At 43.2% G+C, this 25594-nt stretch overlaps 1 protein-coding gene across 4 annotated transcripts in view; it reads right to left on the bottom strand.

Annotated features, from left to right (window-relative positions):
* PAMR1 (peptidase domain containing associated with muscle regeneration 1) overlaps positions 1-25594 on the bottom strand; it is a 191550-nt gene that overhangs the window by 32349 nt on the left and 133607 nt on the right. For all 4 annotated transcript variants that reach the window (XM_032166267.2, XM_032166264.2, XM_032166265.2 and 1 more), the window contains 3 exons: positions 10018-10132; positions 6001-6218; positions 3414-3521 (listed from right to left, as the gene is read on the bottom strand). In XM_032166267.2, coding sequence (XP_032022158.1) covers positions 3414-3521; positions 6001-6218; positions 10018-10132 — 441 coding nt within the window. The remainder of the gene's footprint in view (positions 1-3413; positions 3522-6000; positions 6219-10017; positions 10133-25594) is intronic.

Below are 25594 nucleotides of genomic sequence, written 5' to 3'. Positions count from 1 at the left end.
CACATAGACCACTTAGGTTTGCATACCACAGAAAAAAAAGTCTGGAAGAATATCCACCAAGTTCTTACAATGCTTCCACTGGGAACCAGGATTGGCCAGGAAAAAACAATGTTCTCTTTTTATTCTATACACCTCTGTACTGTTTGATTTTTTTGACATATAGTTCTGCAATTAAGTAGAATATCTTCTATTCCACTCCACTCACAGACATACACATACATAAGGAAAATAAAGAGAATAGCTTCTATCAAGAGTCTGTACATTGGAATTCTATTTGGAAAAGAGAAACAGATGAGCTTTACCTGGGATGGGAAGTCCTTTAAGAGGACTTGCTAATGGGATGTGATGGTAACCAGAGTTCATCAGTGAAGCATCTGGAGTCTCACCGAGACATACAGCAAGTGTTGTGTCTGAGAGATTGTGAACTAAGTGGGAAATGTGAAATTATGGCCTCTGGTTTTGAATTTGATGGGGATGCCCTCCAGTTCCCCAGGGCAGCCCGTACCCAGTGACTGATTGCTGTGGGGATATGAAAGCCCAGTGTCTTGCATTCTCTGCTTCAAATCACTCATTTGCAAAACGGAGCATCTACCTTTCCACAAAGACTTGAAGAGATCATTAAAGCAGCACCTATGAACTGGTTTGCCCTCATCAGATTTGGCACTGCATAAATGAAAGATTTCTCATTAATGTTGACTTTGGTCATTAATATTGATTTTAAAGCTATTAAAAAAAAGAGCCTAGTCTAATTTGGATACTTCAGAGTTTGGGGAACCCCAGATGCTTGGGTTTCTTCCTAATTTCAAAAGAATTCCCGCCAGGATGTTTTGAATTTGTTGGTATCCTCATGAGGAAAACAAGAAAATAAATCTTTTTGCTCTTTTTTGCTTTTCTAACTTATAGACTGCTCTGGAAAAATTGCTAAGGTTTACTCAGAAATCATAACATAAACTGCCATAGCCGCTTTTCGTGATGTGTCCCCCAGTGAGTTAGTTGAAACTTGTGCCAAATTTCCTAGAAGGAAAAATGAACCTGGATCTTATAGAAAACAGACAAACAAAAAACATTTAGTCCCCCCATATTGATGCCAGTAAATGACATGTCGGATATCCACTGGTAACACCTTCACCTCACTATAACTACATGGTACTAAAGGAATTATGGCTTTTGAACAATATTTTGAAAACCAGCAAGGTAGAATTTTCCTGCCCATCTATGCTGATGTTTTAAAGTAATTTGAGACAGTTTGTGAATTAAGTTATGAATCAGTTCATAGTGACATGTTTTACATTCTTTTTTCATTATGTTTCTTATTTTCTTGGTGGAATAACAATGCTGAAAAATCTGTTTTGACTCACAAGCTACCCATGAATATTTTAATCATAAGTTTTGGACCAATTTATTTTTCTTTCCTAATTTGACTCAGCTTCCTAAAGACATTTTGGCTTTATCTGGTGATGTTTTACTTCTTTCCAATTCTACTTTTTTTTTTTTAATCAAAGCATTGTGTAATTCGTTCATCAAGAAATTAAGCCTTCCCTCTTTTTGTTTCCTCCTCTGAATCCAAAGAGTAAAGCTCAGTATTTGCCATTGTCAAGAATCTAGAATCACTCTACATACAAGTTCTTGAAGCCAAGAGAATGCAACATTTCTCTTGTCTGCCTTGCACACAACATGGCAGGCTCAAATGAGGCAAGAACCACGAAGCAGAACATCATTTTCTATGTCTCTAGCAGTCACACTCAAGTCAGCTGTGCCAAACCAGGGCAAGGATGCTTTTAGTAGAAATCAATGGCACACACAGGGACCCACTATTGAAACCATGGTTTCCATCTGCATTGTTTGCAAGAAAACGTTAGTGAAAATTGGGCCAGTGTGGTGGCTCACACCTGTAATCCCAGCACTTTGGGAGGCTGAGGCAGGCGGATCATGAGGTCAGGAGATCGAGACCATCCTGGCTAACCGGTGAAACCCCGTCTCTACTAAAAATACAAAAAATTAGCAGGGTCTGGAGGCGGGTGCCTGTAGTCCCAGCTACTTGGGAGGCTGAGGCAGGAGAATGGCCTGAACCCAGGAGGCGGAGCTTGCAGTGAGCCAAGATCATGCCACTGCACCCTAGCCTGGGCGACAGAGCGAGACTCTGTCTCAAAAAAAAGAAAAGAAAACATATGTGAAAATTAATTCAAAACATACACAAACTTTAGAGAATAGTGCCAGACCAGGCTGTTAGATGACCACAGAGTACCTGTGCACACTAGTTAGAAGTGACTGTAGTAGATACTGTTGGTGTTCTGCCCTCAGGTCTATTTTCTGTGTTTCTGTGGGCCCCTTTCCCCTCCCCATCGTATGGTATTTTACTTCCAATGGTGTGTACTTGTGATTCTCTTTCAGGGAACTGCTCAGGGGCTACTGGAACCACTTTGCCCACATGCATAGAAAGCCATGTGTGCCCACAGTTTATGTCCTCCAGTTTCCCAGGGCAGCCCGTACCCAGTGACTGATTGCTGTGGGGATATGAAAGCCCAGATCCCTTGCCTTAAAGCTAGAACATTACTCTAAGGAGTAATGTACATTCCAGATCTCATGACAGGTTAACACTGAGGTTGGTATTTTGCCTGAAATCGCACCCCTACTTGGCCTCTTTCCCTTCCCAGGCCAGCTTCCCACACTCCCCTATAAGCTTCTCCAGGGAGCCTGTCCTTAACACTTCACTAGTATACACATTCTCAACTCACAACCTGCTTTGGGAAAACCTACCTAGGACACTATCTGTCCTCCTTTGCTCTCCCCCAAATTCTTGTCCTTATGCACATCTCATTCCATGCTGATGGCTTCCATCTGCGACACTTGTTTTTGGTCTGGTAACCAAGGCCTTATATATGATGTGTTAAAACATGACATATAGTTTGTCATCCAATTCAAGACAGTTTGCTCACGAAAGAGGATGCTATTCATAATTTTGCTCAGCAAAATGTATATCTACCACCCTCATTGCAGGGCTTCAAGTTATGCAATAAGTCACATCGGAGCCTGTGAATGGTGCCCAGAGTATAAATCTAAAATACAGATCTTAGAATGGACAGGGATACAGACTGAGCCACAGGAAAGTTTGTTGACCTTTTTTCAGTGTTTTTGAGCTCTGAATATTACTAGAGGCCATTGTATCTTTCTAAGAGGTATTTGCAGCAAGTGGGGGTTGGAAATGCCAATGGACCATCCTAAGAAGTTGCAGACAACCTGACTCAGAAGCAGCTCTGCCCTTCTGAGAACCACTCACTGGGAGTGTCCACACTGTGCACCATCTTGGACAGACCATCCTAGACATCAAGAAAGAGTCAGCCCTGCAAGTTCTTAAAATCCTTCCATACCAGCCCCATATGACGCCTTAACTCCCACTTAGGAAGCATACTCACGATTTTCACAGCGCTGCCCAGTATAGCCTGCCAAGCAGGCACACTTGTAAGATCCAGCCTTGTCAAGGACGCAGGTGCCGTCATGGAAACAAGGGGATGAGGAGCATGCTGTAAGAGAAAAGGCATCCCTCAGTGCCACTGTGCACTGAGTCGATGTCTTCAGGCCCAGAGTCTTGACCAAAGTCTTTTAATTGCTTATTAAAATCTTCTTGCAATGTTTTTTATTCCCTTCACTGAATTCATGTTATGATTATTTGAAAATGCCTAAAATAGATACTCATTAAATATCAAATGTTGGTGATATTATTTGATGTTTTTGAGGGCCCCAGAAGTATGCTTAACACTCCTATAGTCTGAAGACCACAAGGCAATGCAAACAAGAACATTAAACTGATGAAAGCAGAGCCATGCTTTTATCTCTCCCATAAGGGTTTCAGTGGACAGGGACATCCTGGGGTAGCTGAAGACCATCTTTTTTCAAATAAAAGCTCACCATCCTGGGTACTGGGGCAATGCAACCGGAAGACAATCATTATGACACTGTTGAAGGTATATTCAATAATTTCCAAACTTACATTCTGTAATCATTAGTCCCTTGAGATGTTGATGTGTTTTACTAACGGTTCTGAGCTCAAATATGTTAGGGAAATGTTGCTGACATTCAATGCTAATTAACCAGATTTCTTTACTGCAGAACTTCTCAGTTCAATGCCCCAATATACACTGTGAGTTTCCTAATATACATTGTGAATTTCAAGCTTATTTGACCTCAAAGCCTGCATTTTACAAGGCATCCTGGGGACTATTTTTCTACAGAAAAGATTTTGAGAAACACTCATCTGTGTGTTATCCGTCAGTCCTGCATTCGTTTATCCCAATGTAGAAGTATATTCTTTGGCTCAGTTCAACAAATCTGTATTGAGTACTTGCTCAATATATGGCAAGGGAGAAATACAAAGATGAACAGGACATCCTATTTACCAGATTAAAGCTACTTGAAGAAAAATATAAAACGACTATGACTTGAAGCATAATATAGTTAGTGTATTATGAAGAAAGAAGAGGCAATGCTACAAGACATTCACAAAAGGGCATAGTCATAGCTTGTTGGAGCAAGAGAAAAGATTTAGGAGAGGAGGAAGAATGTAGTAGGGACTGTGAAGGATGGATTTTGGTGTGCAGGTTGCAGACAGGTGACTTTAGCCAGAGGAAATATCTTGAAGGCAAGTGAACAAACAGGGATGTTTGAAAAATGGGAAGTGGTATTATTTGATGGCATTGATAAAACACAGGCCAGTATTGCCAAAGTTCTCCAGGGGAGGTTGAGGGGGTCATTTCAGAGGAGAAAGACATTCTCCTGACCATCCCTCAGTCCCAGATTCACAGACTGGCCAGCCACTGCTGCCTCTACCTGGCTTGCTGACTGTCGTAAGCCCCCACAGATGCATCTCATGTGGGACCTTCCTCAGCCTATATCTGCAGGGTGTCACCAAGGGAAGAGGATTCAGCCACAGGCTGATCACACCACAGCAGCAAAGCATCAGAACTCCCAGGCCCTGCACAGCTCCACAGGGGGCAGGCACAGAGGCTGTAAAGAGCACCTGCTGAGAGTTCCTGTAGGCAGCATCCTAAAAGAGGGGTAGACCAGGGAGCAAGGTCTCCTGGCCTTGCTGAACAGACAGGACTGAAGAAACACTGATTATTCAGCCACCCACCTTCTTTCCTGAGACTTCCATGTCATACCCTATGAATAAGGAAGTCTTCATGATCAGAATACCATTACAAGTTCTTTTTTAAGAACTTTTTAAATCAAACTTCAAGCCTGTGTTTATTTTGTAAAACCTGATGCAATCTGATCTCAGAACTATGAGAGTGGGGTGATTGCTTAGGATTAAGCATTTTGTTCAGTTTGGTCAAATCCTACTTCCTAATGTGATCACAGCAAGAGTTACAGTCAGGCTTAAAGTTACTCATCAAGTCAATGACATTTACCATTATAGTCTTTTAATACCTATTTTATAGGTGGCAAGTGGAGGGTAAAGGTATGCCTAGGGTTGGGCAGCTGTTGAATTCTTACTATGTACCAGACAGACTATGCCAAGCTCTCCATTCGTTCTGTCTCTCAGAGCCTCCTTAATGGAGAAGGATCTACTATTACTCCCTTATCACTCATTAGGAAACAGAGGCCCAGTGCGGTAGAAGAACTTACCCACGGTCACGTAGCTTCATCTGTCAGGGATCTAATGCTCTCAACCATGAGAGGTCACCTTATGTGAGCTCTAGAGCCGAACAGCTTGGGTACAAATCCCTAGTTCTGCCCCTATATCTGTGTGACCTCGGACAAGTCATTCAGCCTCTCCATGCTTTAGCCACCGCATTTGTATAAGGGAGATCATTCCTAATTCTGGTTCTGGGTCTTTTCTGAAATATACCTTGCTATTTCTTTTTTCTCAGTGTGTAGGCTGTTTCTAAGAACACAGCCTACTAGGTTTTAATAAGGATGAGAGGAAGAAAGGAAGGGACATGGAAAGGAGATATTTGTCTGGAGCAAGCCACAAAATGCCACATTTGTCTCCTTGGCCTTTACCTGTGATCTCCTCGAAAATGGCATGGAAGCCATCAAAATTCTTGGAGCCATCGGAATGGAAGAGGATGTGGAGTGAGGATCCCGTGCTCTGGATAGGAGCTGGCCGCTCGTTGCCACAGACACGCTTGATGATCTGGCCATCACGGTTGTCTCCATCACGAACCTCAACATAGTCATACTGGCACATGTAGTCAAACTCCAGACTCAACATGACAAACCTGTGGTGACGGAGGGAAACAGATGGGCCCTGGACAGCCCTGAAACCGCTGGGCACATTCAAGGCCAGATGAGGAACAGGCCTGAGGAACAGATGGTGTCACTGGCCTGATCTGATAGGAAAATGGTCCTCGGAGGTTGGCGAATTTCTCTTAGCGGAGGAGTATGTATTTGTGCACTGTTTGCATGTATGTGCACATGCAAGTGCCTGCCCAGGTGGAGCAAGGTGCCATAATCCATGCAGAGAGTCTTTGCATGTGTTGGCTCTCTTTTCCAGGCACTTTTTCCTCCCAATCTGCGTGGCTGGTTCCTTCCTATCCTCAGGCCTAAGCCTAAATATTCTCTCCTCAAAGAGGCTTCCCTGACCACTCTTTCCAAAGAAGATCCCTTATTTTTCTCGTACTGTAGACATAAATTTCAACCTCTTATATTTACCTCCTTGACTTTTTGTGTGTCTATGTGTGGCCTGTCTTCTCCACTGGCCTGCAAGTTACTTGAAGGCAGAGAGGAACACCTGCCTCGTTCCACAGTTTTCACAGTGTCCAGCGCAGTGCCTGGCCTATAGAGATGCTACAGATATTGCCAAATATATGACTGGGTGGATACTTTATTGTAATTTTATAGTTGGAGGATGAAAAAAAGCTTATATTGTTTTGCAAGACTAAGTAAAGGGGAAAACAACAACAACAACAACAAAAACCTCTGCACACTCTTCTGTTTGATGGAAGAATCAGAAGGTAATTATCTTCTAGGCAACGATAATTCTCACCCAAAAAGTAGAGAAAGTAGCACCAAGTCAGAATTTCAGGGGTTAAGGAAACCTGACACATCCATGCTTATCCAAAAGGGTCTTGGGTTGGAAAACACTGAGATACACCAGATTGGAAACACAGAAGATGACATTAAGCCCCCGATTCCAAGAGACAAGAAAAGCAGCAGCCACATCCCAGGGCAAGAGAGGCAAAATCATTTTTCCAGGATTCCCAAGGGAATACCTGAGTATCAAGTTCACAAAATGTATGTCTGTATCTTCTCCTCCACACTCTGGAGAAAAAATGGAAATAGAAAGGCTCATAACTGCTGCCTAAAATGTTGGGAGTAGGGATATTTCTGCCACGTACAGTAAAAACCCAACATGCCAGCATTAGGGAACACTGGAATATAGTGACAATCAGTATATTGATTTTAAGTGTTCTAAAAGGTACTACTAACAAAGAAATCCAATAACCGAGTTTCATCAGCGTTTACTTCACAAAGGGTTGATCACAGAGCTTTTGGGGTGTAGGTCCCGTGAATCGCGCTTTGTACAGCCTGCTCTAACATCTAAGAGGACAGCTGATTTCTTATCCAGATGCCACCATGCGCTCACTGTGTGTGGTAAGGAATCAGCTCCTTCTCTTGGCCTTGATATCTTTGTCTGCAGAGTAAGGGAGAAGCTACCACCTGACAGAAACCACAGTTTTTTCTGAAGCTGAAGAGACATTGCAACTATATTTGCGTTCATGCATTCATTTGTCCATTTGTTCACTTACTGAACACATATTTCTGGAGGCCAGCTCTGTCCCAGACACTGTACTAGGTGCTGTCAGCATAGCAGTGCCCCAACTACCAGCTAGGCACATGCCAGCCCTCATGGAGATTAATTCTGGGTTAGAATATAGATAATAAGCAAGGAGACTAAAAAACAAGGTAATTTTAGAGTGCTGAGTGCCATGAATCAAATTAACCAGGTAAGAGCATAAAAAGTGACTAAGGTGTTAAGTTTCTGACACAATGTGGTCAAAGAAGCCCCCTCTGACGACATGCTAGCCAGGCAGAGGTTTAAATGATGCAGTAGAGCCAGCCATGTGAAGGTCATGGGGCAGAGTGGTCCAGGCAGGGGAATCTGTAAGTGCAAAGGCCCTGGAGCAATCATGAGGTTGACATGTTCCAGGAACTGAAAGAAAGCCAGGGATGCTGCAAGGTGGTGAACGAAGGGGAGAGTGATAGGATCCGAGGCCAGTGAGGGCAGCCTGTGCTAGATCTTGTGTGGTAAGGAATCTAGATTTTATTCCAAGTCTATAGGAAGCCACTGAAAGGTTTCAACAAGGGGATAACGCTGGATTCAGATTTTAAAGGCTCCCTGCAGCCACTCTGCAGAGAGGAGATGGCAGAGCTGGCAGGAGTGGAAGCCAGGAAGCCAGTTAGGATGGCATGATAGAATCTCAGTGGGAGATGGGTGTGGCTTGAAGCAGAATGGTGACAGTGGTGACAGAGAGCTGTGGATGGACTATTTTTCAAGTAGGAAAATAGATTTTGTGGTGGTCTGGTGGTAGGTGAGGGAAAAGGGGCATCGGGGACACCTGCTGGGCTTTGGGGCTGAACATTGTGCCTATGCTTCCAAGTATTTCCATCATTATTACTATCCCTGGCCAGGTGCTCCAGACTTAACTCGAGGAAAAGAAATCCACACATTTCCATGCCTTCCTAAGGCCCTTTCCTGGGCAGCTAATATGCTTCTCAATCCTCCACCGTTTTGCTATTTTAGAATATCCTTTTGCATCTTGGATTTTGGAGAAGCTCCTCAGAGGCCCAGAGGGGACCATATGTCTTGGTCCCTGAGCTGCTGAAATATTAACATGCAGCATTTAACACCTACCTTTATCATCCCTGCAGACCCAGCCTTGAGCTTACTGGGCAGAACAGTGTGGTTCATCGCTTGTTCCTTGAGCCAGGCTTCCTCTAGGAATTAATGAGACTCATTCCCAACCCCAGGTCCTCAGGGAGTAGAAACACAAGCTGTTATGTGCTAGTTTTGAAGAGGAAGATTGAGAAGGGGACCTGTTTTGCTGGATTTTTCTAATTCAGGGTACCATGTTGCCCCTCCTGGAGGACAGACAGACATTCAAGGAGCCAGGTAGCATGTGGTAACCTCTGTGTCCATTTAGCCACCCAGAAAATACTTAGTGAAAGCCTGTGCCCTAGAGGATCAGGGATTTTAAATCCGTTCACTGTCACTACAGGGTTAAAATGAGAAGAGCTAAGTGGACAATGACCCTAGCCATTCTAGGGGTGAGTGAGGAAGGGAGGAGGTGTTTTTCATTAGAGAGAAGATACACTGGAGTCAGAAAGCAGTTCTTTCAGCATTTATTCATGCAACAAGTATTTATCATGCAACTATAGTGTGCCATGAACTGTTCCAGCACTATGATGCAGTCATGAACAGTTCTCACAAAACAGGACCCTCGTGTAGCATTTATCAATAGTTACAATAAAAGAGGGTCTATACTTTGGACTGTGGCATAAACAACATTTGCGAGGGCCCTAAAGCTCCATAAAAAGAAATGACTCATCTTCCACACAGGTGAGAGAGTTAGTTTATTTGTTGTGGGATGTTTGCTTTTTTCTGAAAGCCCCAATTAAAGGAGCTGTGACAAGCATCAGCCCCAATCTAAAGTATAATTCTTTGAAAGGTAGGCGTGTGCCTTTTATTTCTTTACATCCCTCCCATAGGAACCAGCCCAGTCCTGAGGAAGTAGGAAACACTGTTTAAGATGTGTGGATGGGTAGATGGCTCAGTATTTTGCTTTGTTGGTGTTATCCTTGGGTCAAAATCATCTGAGCCCCACAGTTCTAAGGCGGTGATGACAAGCATTTAGTTGGCTGTAGTTTCAGCCGGGCCTTATCCCAGAGAATCAGAGTGGTAAAGAGAAAGGCTCCAATATATAAAGGCTCCAGAGGATCCCAGTGACCAAGAGCCTTCCATCCCATCGCTCTATCCTTATAACCTCAGACTCCTGAGTTCTGGCCCCAGCTCCTTACCTTAGTTGGATGACAAACCCAGGTTTAGCATGAATGGTCCATTCGCAGTGAGCATTTAGGGGATAGCTTTCCAACAAAATCTGACCCTTTGGGGCTCGCAGAACCTGGCCGCATCCTAAGAAAAGAAGAAAAGATTGGGACATAAAAATGGAGGTCAATAGGAAAGAGGCTGGAGAAGGTCTCAACGAGCCTTTGAGCACATGCCACACCCCTGAGAACAGGATGAATAAGGAAAAGGAAGAAGGAAATTAATATTTCTCAAGCAGCTGGCAACGTGCCAGGCAATTTACATAGATTAATTCATTTAATCCACCCAACAGCTTGGGAAGGGAAGTGGTATCCTCACAATTTTCCAGCTGGGAAAACAGATAGATGATCAGAGAGTTAAATAAATATCTTGTCTAGCCACTAAGTGACAGAGCAAAGACTCAAACCTAACTGTGTTTGAATGTAAAGTTCAAGCCACCCTATCATCCTTCCTCTCCAGGCCTGACAAATGCCAGCCTGCTGCCCCTACCTTAAAAGGCTCAGAAAGTAGACCCTCCCCACAGCTCTACTCACTTTCCACCACCATCCAGGCAGGAAATCAAGGCATTAATTTATTCTATGAGTAGTCATGTAATAAACGCCTCTTTAATGCATGACAGTGGAAAGGAGAGATGATTTCCAACCAGTTGGACTGGATTGATGATTTTCTCATTTTTTTCTTGCTTCCAACCCCTTTTGTTCAAATAAACTCCTATCAAGATCACCAATAAAACTAAATGTATCAAAAAGGGGCTCCTGGTTAAAGCAGAAGCAGGGGCCCAAAACCCTCCACCCTGATCCTTACCTAGTCTGCTGAGTTACCTCCAAGGAATCCCTAAGATTTGAAAACCACTGTACTGAATAGTCTTTAAATTAGATCATGTTTTGTAGTGTTACGATAAGCACAGGTATAGAAAATGCACTGTATTCTTGTACCCAAAAGTTTGGGGAAAATGTTTTGAAGTTGTTCTATGGAAAAATTATTTGGATCATGAAATAAATGATATTCTTTACCTGGGGGTGGCACACTATGATCCTTGGGCCAAATACAGCCCACTGCCTCCTTTTGTAAATAAGGTTTTATTGGAACACAGTGACACCCATTCATTTATGTATTGCCTTTGTCTGTTTTTGGACTGTCATGGCAGAGTTAAGTAATGGCAGAGTTAAGTAATTATAGCAAGATACAGTAGGCCCCATAAAAATGAAAATACTTACTATCCGGCTATTCTCATAAAAAGTTTATCTTCCCTATTTCTATACAGAAATCCAGATTGCCTTCTTAAAGTTGGATGCATAGTTATATTCAATAACTCCCCAAAAATATAAAATTTCATAACTAAAAATAAAAATATTACTAGTGGATACTGCACCATGACAAGATGACAGTAGTAATATTTCTAGTGTTAGGAAAAGAGCCCAAACTCCACTTTAGACAAAGCTATGAGGTCTGAGGCTTCTTACTTTTGTGAAAACTACTGCTAGGTCATACAATCTATCTCTTCACTGAGATCTTTATTGCTGCTGCCCTGTGCCAATGATGGGAAGCATCATACACTAGTTTCCACTTGGGGCTCCTGTCTAGCCCCAGCCTCCATCATCTCTCTCTGTAATCTCATCTCCTCCTTGATCTCCTGGTAATACGGTTTGGCTGTGTCCCCACCCAAATCTCATCTTTGTAGTTCCCATAATCCCCACATGTCATAGGAGGGACCTGGTGGGATGTAATTTAATCATGGGAAAGGTTACTCTCATGCTGCTCTTGTGATAGTGAGTGAGTTTTCACAAGATCTGATGGTTTTATAAGGGGTTTTCCACCTTTGCTTGGCACTTCTCTCTCCTGCTGCCATGTGAAGAAGGACGCATTTTCTTCCCCTTCTGCCATGATTGTAAGTTCCCTGAGACCTCCCCAGCCACACGGAACTGTGAGTCAATTAAACCTCTTTCCTTTATGAATTACCCAGTCTCAGATATTTCTACATAGCAGTGTGAAAACAAATACACCCGCCATTCACCCTTGTCCCCCAACATACTATTGTCCACCTAGCATCCAAAGCCACCTTTTAAATAAATGAATCAGATCACATTATCTTCTTGATTCAAGCCCTCCAAAGGTTCTCCACTGTGCAAACACCTTCCTATGACATTTGCAGCTCTGCCTTGCTGGCTGCCTAAACCCACACTCCTCCCAATCTCACATACCACTCATCTGCTTGTCCACACTGCCCTAGACACAGCCTACTTTCTGTGCCCAACTCCGGCCCTTGTACTTGCTGTTTCCTAAACCTAGAAGGCTCATCTTCTTCTGCATCTCTTTCCTGTAAGAATTAAGCTTATATGATTGCACCACTGCACTCCAGCCTAGGTGACAGAGCAAGACTTCATCTAAAAAAATAGAATAATAAAAATAATAAGCTCGACTGCTGCTTCTTCAAAGAGGCCTTCTTTGCTATCCAGCTATCCAGCTAAAATAGGCCCTCCCAATTCTATGGTCCATATTATTACTCTGTTTTGTTTCCTTCATAATACACATGCCTATTTGAAATTATCTTGCTTACTCCCTTTGATACAGCTGGGATCTTTTCTAGCTTGTACACTTAGAATGGTACCTGGCATATGACAGGTGCTCAATGCATATTTGTTGAATAAAAGGATGTTGATATTATTATTTGCATTTTCTCATTTAATCTTCATAAAAAAACAAAGAGAACAACATTCATCTCCCCATTTTCTAGATGTGGAACACTAAAGATGGAGAAGTTAAGTGATTTCCCTAAACTCAGATGCCAGGAAGTTAGAAGACTGTAAATCGTTATCCTAATGGTAAAGCAGTGGTTAAGAATAGAGACTGCAGAATCTGACTGCCCTTAGTTTGAAACTCAGCTTTATTTTCCCTAGCTGTGCAGCCTTGGGCAAGTTACTTCCTCTGTCAGAACCTCAGTCAACTTGAATCAAATGTGAATAAAAGTGACAGCTACTGTATACGGTTTTGTGAAGCTTAAATCGTGCATGGCAAACTCTTAGCAGGAAAATTAGTAAATGTTAGCTGTTTGTATCGAGTGGCAGAGCAGAGATTTGACCTTGGATCTGTCTAGTATCAACGCTGAGTCTTTGCTTATATGTTAAACTGTCTTAGGGGCATTCTGACCCAGTCCTCTCCTACTCCATTTTGAAACGGCAGAATTTTTCCACCCCTAAGAGAGATATATGGAATTTTTGCCTGCTCCCTTTTTGAAATGCACGTTCCTTCTCTGCACACCTCACACTCCTCATCGCCCCCATCTATCCATCTGCTGCTGGGCTAAGGAAGTGATACGCGAGGTGTGAGAGACAACAAAAGAAGCCTTCCTGCACAGCCCCCGTCGCTCAGGGACTGGCAGCTTCCCTGCCTGCAAGGTGTTAAATCCCAGCTCCCTCAGCAAACCTCCTGCTGGGGATCCCAAGTTAGAAGCAGCAGCAAATCCTGCCAGCCTGCTCCCAGTTTCTTCTCTCCATATGGAAGCTGGAAGCAGCCAGCTGTGCCTCAGGCCCCTCCCCAAATCCAAGGGAAAGCGGTGCTCATCCCCATTTAGGCTTCCTTGAAACTTCCATTTGGGCTTTGGCCAGCTCCAGGGTCTCTTGCAGTCTCTGGAGGACTCAGTCCCCATCCTCACCCAGATGCCCGATCCCTGGCCATGTGAAATGCTGGACCACCTGTTCCTGTAGGCTCAGGGGCTGTCCTTCAGAAGCAGCCAGGATTCTAAACACATGCAACATCTCCATTCTTCTTAATGAGGTTCCTTTCACTCTGAAGGGGAGGGCAGAGTTGGCCCCAAGTTGGGGAACAACTTCCAAACAAACAGAGACAAAGGGGCCACTTCTTGGAAATGTGTTTGGAAGAAGGAATATTAGGGAAACGGCAAGAGGAGGAGGAAGCTGCACTCCCTCCCCACATCAAGGAACGCCTTCAATTCCCTCTCCACTCTTGCCTCTACTTGGAGAGCTGGCGAGGCTGGGTGCAGGAGCAGCCTGACTACACCTCTCTGTCCAGGGCAGAACAGTGAACACAGCTGAGTGTCCCTGCCAAGGAAGTATCGTTGGCCAACCTAGCAGGTGGTCCTGAGTCTGAAAGACCAGAGCAGGCAAAGAGCCTGGAAGATGTGCTCAGATTCCTTAACAATGTCTTACTGCAGGAGAAGAGGGGTATAGGTGTGTGTGTGTGTGTGTGTGTGTGTGTGTGTGTGTGTGTGTGTGTAGTGATATCTGTCAGTGAAGCTGGAATGTGCCCTGAGCTCTCAAATCCTGGCCTCATCACCAATCTTTCCCCATGGCTATGTGCCCAAACAGGAGGGGCAGCTGGATAGACCCTGCTTCTACAGAACTGAAAGGAAATCTTTATTAATTTCTAGACCAGTAAGACAGCTGGAAAAGGCTCTCAACAAAAATGAACACCCTTAGCCTCAGACAAAAGTCTTCTTATCTTCAGCATTTGATGCAGGGGAGGGGATTGTGGGAGAGACACACACACTTCTAAGAAGTGGTTGGGTTTTGTTGTTCTTTACTGTTTCCTCTTAGAAAGAAAAGGAGGACTTAAAAAAATTCAGAAAGAGGCATTTGCATTTTCTTTCCTCCTTCAAAAATGACACAGTCTGGGATGCCAGCTGGGGTCCGAATCTTAGTTCGGCCACTTACTAGCTGTGTGACTCTAAAAAAGGCCACTATATTTTCTGAGCCAAGATCTCTCATTTGGAAAAAAACACATACAACAATGTGTTTTTCTCACTTGTCTTAGGGATTAAATGAGATATTGTATGTAAAGCACTTAGCACAGCACCTGGTACATACAAATGCTCAATAAGTGGCAACAAATATTGTTATTTTTCTCGAGTCTTGTCTGGATCTGAGGCACTGACTGTTTTGGTCCAGGAATCAGAGGGGACAGCTCAGGTTCTGACCCACTGCTCCAGGGCTCATGAGAGCCTCATCTCATCACTGGCTAGAACCCTAAACCCATCAGGCTTAGCATCCCAGAGAGTGATAGCAGAACCAAGGCTTGGATGATGAAGACCCCAAGGGCCTCTCACATCAAGAGATGGTTTCATGGAAAGCACAGAAGGGGCTCTGGAGCTGGCTTCTGAATTTGCATCTTGGCTCTGCCACTTACAAGTTGTATGACAGTAGAAAAGTTATTTATCCCTCTGTGCCTGAGTGTCTTCATCTGTCACATGGCTGTGACAAGGGTTGCAATGGGGATTAAATGAGTCAGTACAGGAAGGTACTCCAAACAATGCCTGGTTCATAGTAAGTACTGAGTGTTGGCTTTTATCAGGGGCTCAGGTGTTCATCAGGAACAATGACAAGTCCTCAGCTCAGCCTGTGAGTTGACCTATAACCCCAGTCCACCTGACTCTATGATTGTTTATTGAATTGTCTGTCTCCCCCATGACAACAGTTCCATGACAGCAGGGATATCATCTGTCCTGTTTATACCTCTGTGTCCAACAAGTCAGTGCTCAATTACCATAACTACTAACTGAATGAATGGTTAGACCAAAAAACCAATTCAAACTTATTTCTGTCCAAACAAACCATTTTTAAAGCCCCTCCCCACTACCCCATGTCAAATGGCCTGCCCATTCAGTTGAAAAAATGGTTGTTCAGAAAGAATAGCATCTACCACTTTGCTGCAGAAAGTCTTTCTTCCCCCAGTTGCCAGGGTTATCACAGAACACTCACATGGAAATAGCCCTGCTAATACAACTCAATGGACAGGGTCTGGCTAGGGTAGCACAAAGAGTTAAGATTGCTAAATACTTTCAGTCTCTTTTCCCTGGGCTTCAGTTTGGTTGATTTCTATTGAACTGTCTTTAAGTTCCCTGATCTTTTCTTCTATTTTGACCAATAGGCCGTTAATCCCCTCCAATGAATTTTTGTTTTATTTCAGATAATGCATTTTTTCAGTTCTAGGATTTCCAATTGGTTTCTTTGTATTGTATTTTTCAGTGCTAGGGTTTCCATTTTGTTCTTTAAAATACTTTTCAAATCTCTCCTGAATTTCTTTTTCTTTTTTTTATTATTTCACTTTAAATTCCAGGATGCATTTGCAGAACATGCAGGTTTGTTACATAGGAATACATGTGCCATGGTGGTTTGCTGCACCTATCTACCCATCATCTAGGTTTTAAGCCCTGCATGCATTAGGTATTTGTCCTGATATTCTCCCTCCCCTCACTCCCCAGGCCCTGACAGGCTCTGGTGTGTGTTTCCCTCCCTATGTCCATGTATTCTCATTGTTCAGCTCCCACTTATGAGTGAGAACATGCGGTGTTTGGTTTTCTGTTCCTGTGTTAGTTTGCTGAGGATGATGGCTTCCAGTTTCATCCAGGTCCCTGCAAAGGACATGATCTCATTCCTTTTATGGCTACATAGTATTCCATGGTATATTATATACCACATTTTCTTTATCCAGTCTATCACTGATGGGCATTTGGGTTGGTTCCATGTCTTTGCTATTGCAAATAGTGCTGGAATAAACATACATGTGCATATGTCTGTATAGTAGAAAGATTCATATTCCTTTGGGTATATACCCAGTAATGGAACTGCTGGGTCAAATGGTATTTCTGGTTCTAGATCCTTGAGGAATCACCACACTGTCTTCCACAATGGTTGAACTAATTTACATTCCCACCAACAGTTTAAAAGCTATCCTATTTCTCCACAGCCTCACCAGCATCTATCATTTCTTGACTTTTTAATAATCACCATTCTGACTAGCATGAGACAGTATCTCATTGTGTTTTTAATTTGCATTTCTCTAATAATCAGTGATGTTAAGCTTTTTTTCGTATGTTTGTTGGCCACATAAATGTCTTCTTGGTTTGTTTGTTTGTTTGTTTGTTTGTTTGTTTTGAGACAGATTCTTGCTCCATTGCCCAGGCTGGAGTGCAGTGGCATGACCTCAGCTCACTGCAACCTCCACCTGCCGGGTTCAAACAATTTTCCTGCCTCAGTCTCCCAAGTAGCTGGGAGTACAGATGCATGCCACCACACCCAGCTAATTTCTGTATTTTTAGTAGAGACAGGGTTTCACCATGTTGGCCAGGCTGGTGACAAACTCTTGATCTCAAGTGATCCACCGCCCCAGCCTCCCAAAGTGCTGGTATTACAGGCGTGAGCCACCTTGCCCAGCCATAAATGTCTTCTTTTGGGAAGTGTCTGTTCATCTTTTGCCCACTTTGTGATGGGGTTGTTTGTTTTTTTCTTGTAAATTTGTTTAAGTTCCTTGTAGATTCTGGATATTAGACTTTTGTCAGATGGGTAGATTACAAAAATTTTCTCCCATTCTGTAGGTTGCTTGTTTGTTCTGATGATAGTTTCTTTTGCTGTGCAGAAGCTTTTTAGTCTAATTAGGTCCCATTTGTCAATTTTAGCTTTTGTTGCAATTGCTTTTGGCATTTTCGTCATTAAGTCTTTTCCCACGCCTATGTCCTGAATGGTGTTGCCTATGTTTTCTTCTAGGGTTTTTATAGTTTTGGGCTTTACATTTAAGTATTTAATCCACCTTGAGTTAATTTTTGTATAAGGTGTAAGGAAGGGGTCCAGTTTGAGTTTTCTGCATATGGCTAGCCAGTTTTCCCAGCACCACTTATTAAACAGGGAATCCTTTCCTCATTGCTTGTTTTTATCAGGTTTGTTGGCGATCAGATGATTGTAGATGTGTGGTGTTTTTTCTGAGGTCTCTGTTCTGTTCCGTTAGTCTATGTGTCTGTTTTGGCACCAGTACCATGCTATTTTGATTACTGTAGCCTTGTAGTACAGTTTGAAGTCAGGTAGTATTATGCCTCCAGCTTTGTTCTTTTTGCTTAGGATTGGTTTGGCTATATGAGTTCTTTTTTGGTTCCATATGGCATATAAAGTAATTTTTTTCTAATTCTGTGAAGAATGTCAGTGGTAGTTTGATGGGAATAACATTGAATCTATAAATACTTTGGGCAGTATGGCCATTTTCACAATATTGATTCTTCCTATCCATGAGAATGGAATGTTTTTCCATGTGTTTATGTCCTCTCTTATTTCCTTGAGCAGTGGTTTGTAGTTCTCCTTGAAGAGGTAGTTAACGTCCCTTGTTATCTGTATTCTTAAGTGTTTTGTTCTCTTTGTAGCAATTGTGAATGGGAGTTCATTCATGATGTGGCTCTCTGCTTGTCTATTGTTGGTGTATAGGAATGTTTGTGATTTTTGCTCATTGATTTTGTGGATTTTTCATGTCTTCATCCATTATAGTCATCTTTTCCTGTCAATCTTTTAGTGCATTTATTTTAAAGTTATGTAAAAGTTTCTTGTTTGAAAATTTCTATTTCATCACCCATGCTGTATTTCTTTCGACTAGTTGTTCTCTTGAATGTAGATCTTATTTTCTTGCTTGTTCACAACAGAAGATCTATTGTTTCCTTTGACTGGAAATGCCCTCTCCTCTATTAGGCTGGTAGAAGAACTGATCAGGGATGAATCAGTTTGACCCAATCAAGGGTTAAGCTGATTTGGGGTAGGACTGAAGCTATAACCTCACCAGAAGAGCCTTGAAATTCAAACCCCATAAACCTAAGGAAATCTGTCTTTGATTTTCATCTCCTCCCTCCCCCAGCTTCTTGCACTCCCGTGACTACAAGACTGGGAAGCTGTGAGCCCAGGAGACTGTGAGACTTTGAGACCACAAGCTTATGAAGCTGCAAGATGACAACATCCCAAGATCTCCTGCTTCGTAGCCTCATTCCAGCCTCTGCTTGCACAGCCAAATTCCATTTAATAAAATACTTGGTGGAGAGGATTGTCTTTGCCTTGGGGTCTCCTCTAGATTTAAGTTCAACTGGTCAGCGCATAGATTCAAAAGTTTTCCTGGCTTCTCCTCCTCCTTCTCTGGTAGGCCCCTTCCTGCACTTGCCCTGCCCCCAACCTCAGCAGCTGCCTTCAAGTATGAAGCATCCCGAATCTCTTGCTCATCCTGGAAGACTTCACCCCTCTGGAATTTAAATTCTTTTAGATTTCATATTCACAGACATATTATGGTTTTAATGAAAATTGTTATTTTCTTTGGTTTAATCTAGTGATTTCTTACTGTTTGAGCAGGAGGGAAGGTCTTTCACATCCTTCTATAGCTTCACCAGAAGCTGAGCTAGGATTGATGAGTTCTTTAACAACATAAAATCCTCTGCAAAGATTTCAACATTAATTCTCTGTGGTCAAAGAGCTTCAGCACGTAAAATATAAAATACTATTTGCCATACAATACTTTGTCTGGTGAAGACTACCTCCTTGTGTCCAGTGTGTATTCTTTAACCTTAAAGGCTTCTCTTTTATTATCTTCCTTCTCTGGCCCTATATTGATTTCTTCCCCTGCCACCCAAAACAACAAGTAACAAATAGAGCTCATTTCATGGCTCTGGATTATAAGAATAGCAGCCACCATTTATTGAGCACTTACTATATACCAGACTCCATCCACCATTTATTGAGCTCTTACTATATACCAGACTCCATATTAAGGGATTTATAGACAGTTCTTCACTTAATCTTCACAAAAACTCTCAAGGCCACTATGAGGATCCCAATTTTGTAAATGAGGAAACTGAGATTCACAAAGATTGGGTAACTTTGCCCAAAGCCAGGAAAGGAACAGAGATTAAAATCCAAGCCCAGGCTGCTAACCACCACCTAATACCATCCCCAGTTTGAATCGACCTGGGCATTGTTCTTTTTCTGGGAGCATCAGGACACAAAAGGCTGGAGCGAGATGAGGCAGCTTTCAGTGACTCCACCCTAGGCGATTCCGCAGCTCCCCTGGAGGGCAGCCCCGAAAGTCAGTAACATACAGCTTTGTAAGCCTTCTCCCCACTCCCCTTAAGTTTGCTCTTAATCATTCCTGCTTATGGCTCAGGAACCAGCCTGCACAAATCCTCTTCCTCTCTGATAACTCGCCCTACAAACATTTTTGGGCATGGCTTATGGCCAGTTCCTCTGTTTCTCTGCCTCTGTCCAAAATATGACTAAGGAGATAAATGTATTAAGGACCTATAATCTCTCCCCATAAATCCTCTCATCTGGGTTGCTTTCCTAACCTCCTTAGATGCCCAGTATCCTTCAGGGACTGAAAGGCTGGGATCACTGCCATGCCAGCTAGAAGTGTGGCATTCTGGGTCGCTTTTGGGCCCTCCTGCTGCTCATCTTTTTTGATAGCCAAGGAACTCAGCCTAGGGCCAAGCTAAACCAACACCAGTCCGGTGGTCAGCAGTGGAAGTCAGCAGAGTGGTTCCACTTCAGAACTCAACTTTTGAGTTTAAGAAACCCTAAGAGGAAGCCTCAGTTTCGACTTTGGATATCAGCACCTCTAATAGCCAGCACCCAAATCGCAGTTCCTAAATACAATTTCCCACTATAAGAAACCAGGATGCAGGGAGAAATAGCTTGTTTCAAGACCTGGGCATAGAAAATCAAGGTGAACTTAAAACATTTGAGGGTCACGGGCAGAATGCAAGTAAGTGCTCAAGGAGCAATGAGGTGCAGCCAGCTTAAAGGGCCAAATCTGAGACAATCTAAGCATCAAAAGAAAAATTATGATAACACTATGAAACAGAAAAAAATTAAAATTCATGAGTCTCATAGTGCAGAAAAAGAGAGAGAGAGAGTCAGATGTTGGAGAATGATAAAAAGTGGCGAATCCTGGAAAGGAGCATATGGATGTATACTATTCTTTCAACTCTCTGTAGAATTGAAGTTTTTACATTAAAAAGTAGAGAAAGGTAGAAAGAACAGCTCTTTTTTTTAATGGCAATAAAGTGCCAGTAGCTCCTAGTCTGGATATTCTGAGATTACTAAACCAACCTTTCCTGGGCAGAAAGATGTGAATGAGTTCTCTCCTGGGCTCAATAGCCTCAGGCCGTTTGCCCATCCTCCGGGATAATACAACCTGCCAATGGTTATACATGAATCAATTCCATAATGAATTTTCAGTTTGTCATTAATTAGGTTAGTAATACAAACATTGTCAAGGACAGTGAGCAAACAAAGGTGCTACTGCATCTGTTCAGTGCCAGATGCTCTCTAACTCACATATAAAACAGCTCTGATCCTTCTGGCACTTGCCCGCCACTCCTCCCTCCTTCTACGGCTCTGTACGGTACTCAGGAAAAAAAATGCCCAGGCTCTTCAGAGACACGCGGAAAGAAGCGCCTTCAGGATAACGTTGTCTGAAAGGATCGCTTGGGCGCCATCTAGTGGGAAAATGCTTGCACTGCCATGGGGCTCCAGCCAGCAATGTACAGGCCACCCTTAACACAGGCGGGCGGCATAGTGCTCAGCACCAGGCAGGCATTCAACAAAGAGTGAAATGAATTACTTCTTCCTATGAATTCCCTAGACATTTATTTAGTGCCAGTATGAGGTGAGGGTGATAAGAACCTAATAACATCATATTGATGTCTTATGGTCAAGCACTGTTTTCACAGATGGATTGTAAACTCATTGCAGAATCATTGTGTTCCCTGGTGACCAGCCCAGTGCTCCATAAGAAATGCCCCATCAGTGCTCCTGGCAGTGGTAACATACACTGTGTGGAATGAGGCTTTCAGAACAAGCATAATGTAATTGAACAAGCAAAACTGAACCAACACAGATCGGACAGAATCTGACCATTAGTTTGTTTTTTTAATCTCATAGCATTGACCACACTCTATTTTTTTAACTTAAAAAAAAAAATCTCCTCTCTAAAGCGCAAGCTCTAAGATGTCAGAGACCATGTCTGTCTGGCTTATCATTGTACATCCAGCACCTAGAAGCATCCATTCAAGAAATATCTTTTGACCGGATGGGTAGATTAACGAATGAAGGTGTGAGCTCTCTGTTCTGCCTGCCTAGGTGATAGACTGGTTGCTCTGAGCCAGTTCTGCTGTCCTTGAGAAAGCCTGGACCCTCAAATGGACACGATCACCAGCCCAGCCAATGAGGCTCCATAAACAGTGTCTTACACCAAGGTGCAACCCAAGATTTGACCAGTAGGTGCTATTTAAAAAGACACAAGCTCAGGATTTCTGAATATTAATATTTTCTGTTTCATAACATTTGGGTGACTGCTATCCTTGTTTTGTTACCATTTGCGGTATTGACTTCTTGCATGCAAATATTCTTTCCCTCCTGTCCCCTGCACCCTGAACAAACCCCCTTACTAACATGGAGTGACTGGAGTATTGTTTAGAAATATTTATCCACCCCTCTTCCTTTGGGATGGCATATACTTCCCTACTTCACTCACTGGGAACTTAGCCATGTGACTTCTTTTGGCCAGTGGAATATGAGTGAGTGTGATGTGCGCAGAGGCCTTATGTGCACCTGTGTGTTTGGCTTGACCTCTTGTGCTTCTGTGACCCACCCTGAGAAAAGCATCCCCTGATGGTTGCTGTCCCTTCTGCCTGAGCCCTGCAGCCTGGAGCACAACCAACCCAGGCCAGCCCAGTTGAAATCAGTGGAACGCCTGCCAACTCACAGACCCATGAGAAAGAGCAAATATTTGTCCTTTGAGATTGTTAGTTACCCAGAAAAAAAAAAAAAACTGAACACTTTATCACCACCATCCCTGAAAGCTTCAAGTTAGAAACTCTACTCTCTGACCATAATACCCCTTCCACCTATGTTTTCCACTACTTTATTACCACCAAGCCTGCTTTTCCACTTAAGATCTCCTGTCCCTATTCCCCCTCTACCAGGCTCTTTCTGGTTTCATGTCCTTCCCAACTGGGATCCTTGGTCAGTCATGTCTCAGCTTATTCTTGGATCAACAAAACAACTGGTTTTACTCCCCTTCTGCTACTGCACTTCCAGAGAGCATCAGCCAACGTCCTAACTGACTGCATCACCTCCCTAGGAACTCTGGCTTCAACTGGGTCCTCCGTCTTGCTTGGACATGCTTTAAGCTTAGCACCAGCTGGTGCCTTTTCTTGTTCTTCAAGTGGCTGCCCCAAAGCTTTGGTACTTTCAAGCCCCAACCTCACTTCTACTCATCCTCAGCAGAGATTTCACTCCCTACTTCCCAGAGAAAACAGGAACTCACCAGCGGGAGGCAGACTAGGACTGTGGTTAAGAACAAGAGTAAGCGGTCTGGAATCGTCCTGGGCTTTACCCCAAAGTGTATGGCCTCAGGCAAGTGACTTCACAGCTCTGAGCCTCAGTTTCATTATCTATAAAGTGGGAGTATGTATTTTCATAGGGTGATTGTATAGATAAAACAAGACATGGCACATAAAGTGCTCAGCACGGTTCCTACCGTATAATTACTAACAAACAAGATATGCTACCTATAAATAATTCTTTTCCTCCTGTCTCAGCCTAGGACAGAAAAGGAAACTCCCTCTCCTTTAACTCTCACTTTTGTTCTTGATCTCATAGGAAGTTCTTCTCCTTCAGGATAACACGGTCTTAACTTCTTCAGTAAGTCTTACTCCAATATCTTTAATCTCTCCTACTGACACTTCACTCACATTAGCTTAAAACCTGTTTAACCCTTTCCCATCTTTTTTTTTTTTTGAGAGAGAGAGAGAGAGACAGAGATGAGGTCTTGCTCTGTTGCTCAGGCTGGAATGCAGTGGTGCAATCATAGCTCACTGCAGCTTCAAAATCCTTGGCTGCAGAAGTGATTCTCCCTCCTCAGTCTCTTGAGCAGCTAGAACTACAGGCATGCACCACCATGCCTGGCTGAATTTTTTTAATATTGTGTAGAGACAGAATCTTGTTTTGTTGATCAGTCTGGCCTTGAACTCTTGTCCTCAAGTAACCTGACTGCCTCATCCTCCCAAAGTGCTGGGATTACAGGTATGAGCCACTGCACCCGGCCTTTCCCATCTAAATTGATATTTTTCCACAGCTGTTTATTTACTCGTATAAACTATCACCTTAATTCTCCCCTTCCTTGCTTGATTAAGCTTATTTAAAAGTTGTCTGTATTCTTTATGTCCATTTTTCACACTTCAAATCTTGCCTTTTTTTTTTTTTTGGAAACTGTCTCACTCTGCCCAGGCTAGAGTGGCAGTGGCATGGCTAATTTTTGTATTGTTTGTAGAGACAGGGTTTCGCCATGTTGCTCGGGCTGGTCTCGAACTTCTGGGCTCAAGTAATCCACCTGCCTTGGCCTCCCAAAGTGCTGGGCTTTCAGGCATGAGCCACTGCGCCCCGCCAAATCTTTATATGAAACTGCTATTGCTCAGGTCACCAATCACATGCTTGCCATCAAATACAAAAGCCTCTTTACTGCCTTCATCCTATGTGACCTTTCTGCCTTTGAAACACTGCCCCAAGCTTCCAGAACCCTACTCCTTCCTGGTTCTCCTCCTATCTCTATCTTTTCCCATCTCCTTCCTTGTTTTCTCTTCCTTTCCTTTTACATCTGTTGCTATTTCCTCTGCCCATGGTGCTCTGTTCACCTCATGCTTCCATCTATAACAGCCATATGCATATCTCAAGTCTCCAAAATTCTCTTGAGCTCCAGACACTTATTTCCTACTGTCTGCAGGCTCTCTTATAGATGTCCAAATTCCAACTTATCTCAGGTGGAACTCACCTTCTTTCCCCCACCAAACCTCTTCCCTTTTATTATTCACTTAACAGCATCAACTTCTAGACAGTTGATCAAACTAAGAATTTGAAAGGCAAACTCTTGAGATTCCTTACCCCAACCTTCAGTGAGTCTTGAGTCCTGTCACTTCTTCCTTTAAGCTTTTCTCACTCTAGTCTCCCTTCTTCATCCCCTGAAGCACTGCAATCGCACTCCTAATGGCTACCTTTGGATATGGTCTTCCTCCACTGCAGTGGAGTTATGCTACAAGAGTTATCTGTCAAATGGTACTCCCCAGATTAAACCATCCATCATCTCAGAACCATGTCTAAGCTCTGAGCCCTGGCACACTATGCCCTTCACAGTCAGGGCTTGCCACCCCAAGACCATCACGTTGCTCTAATCACACCTCATGTCACATGCTTCCTTGAACACACCTTGCATTTTCACACCCTGACCATGCTATCCCTCTCCCTGAAATATCTTCCTGTTCTGCCAACTAATGAGCAAAGGCATAGCTCAACCTTCACTTCCTGTCTGAAACTTTCCCTCCCTCTCCCTGTCATTAACTGTTCTCTTAGCTAGTTCTCAGAGCACGTGGTCCATCCTCTACTTCACCACTCTTCCTTGGTTCCCCACTGCACTTGGAACAGCATCTAAATTCCTTACCTAGCTTACCTACCTACAAGGCTGTATTAATCTGTTCTCACACTGATAAGAAAGACATACCTGAGACTGGGTAATTTGTAAAGGGAAGAGGTTTAATGGACTCACAATTCCACATGCTGGGAAGGCCTCGCAATCATGGTGGAAGGCAAGGGAGAAGCAAAGGCACATCTTACATGGCAGCAGGCAAGAGAGCTTATGTAGGGGAACTCCTGTTTATAAAACCATCAGATCTCGTGAGACTTATTCACTACCATGAGAACAGTATGGAGGAAACTACCCCTATGATTCAATTATCTCCACCTT

Source organism: Hylobates moloch, unplaced genomic scaffold (assembly GCF_009828535.3).
Source record: "Hylobates moloch isolate HMO894 unplaced genomic scaffold, HMol_V3 SCAFFOLD_11, whole genome shotgun sequence".
Classification (NCBI taxonomy): Eukaryota; Metazoa; Chordata; class Mammalia; order Primates; family Hylobatidae; genus Hylobates; species Hylobates moloch.
This window is presented reverse-complemented; position numbering and strand designations above follow the sequence as displayed.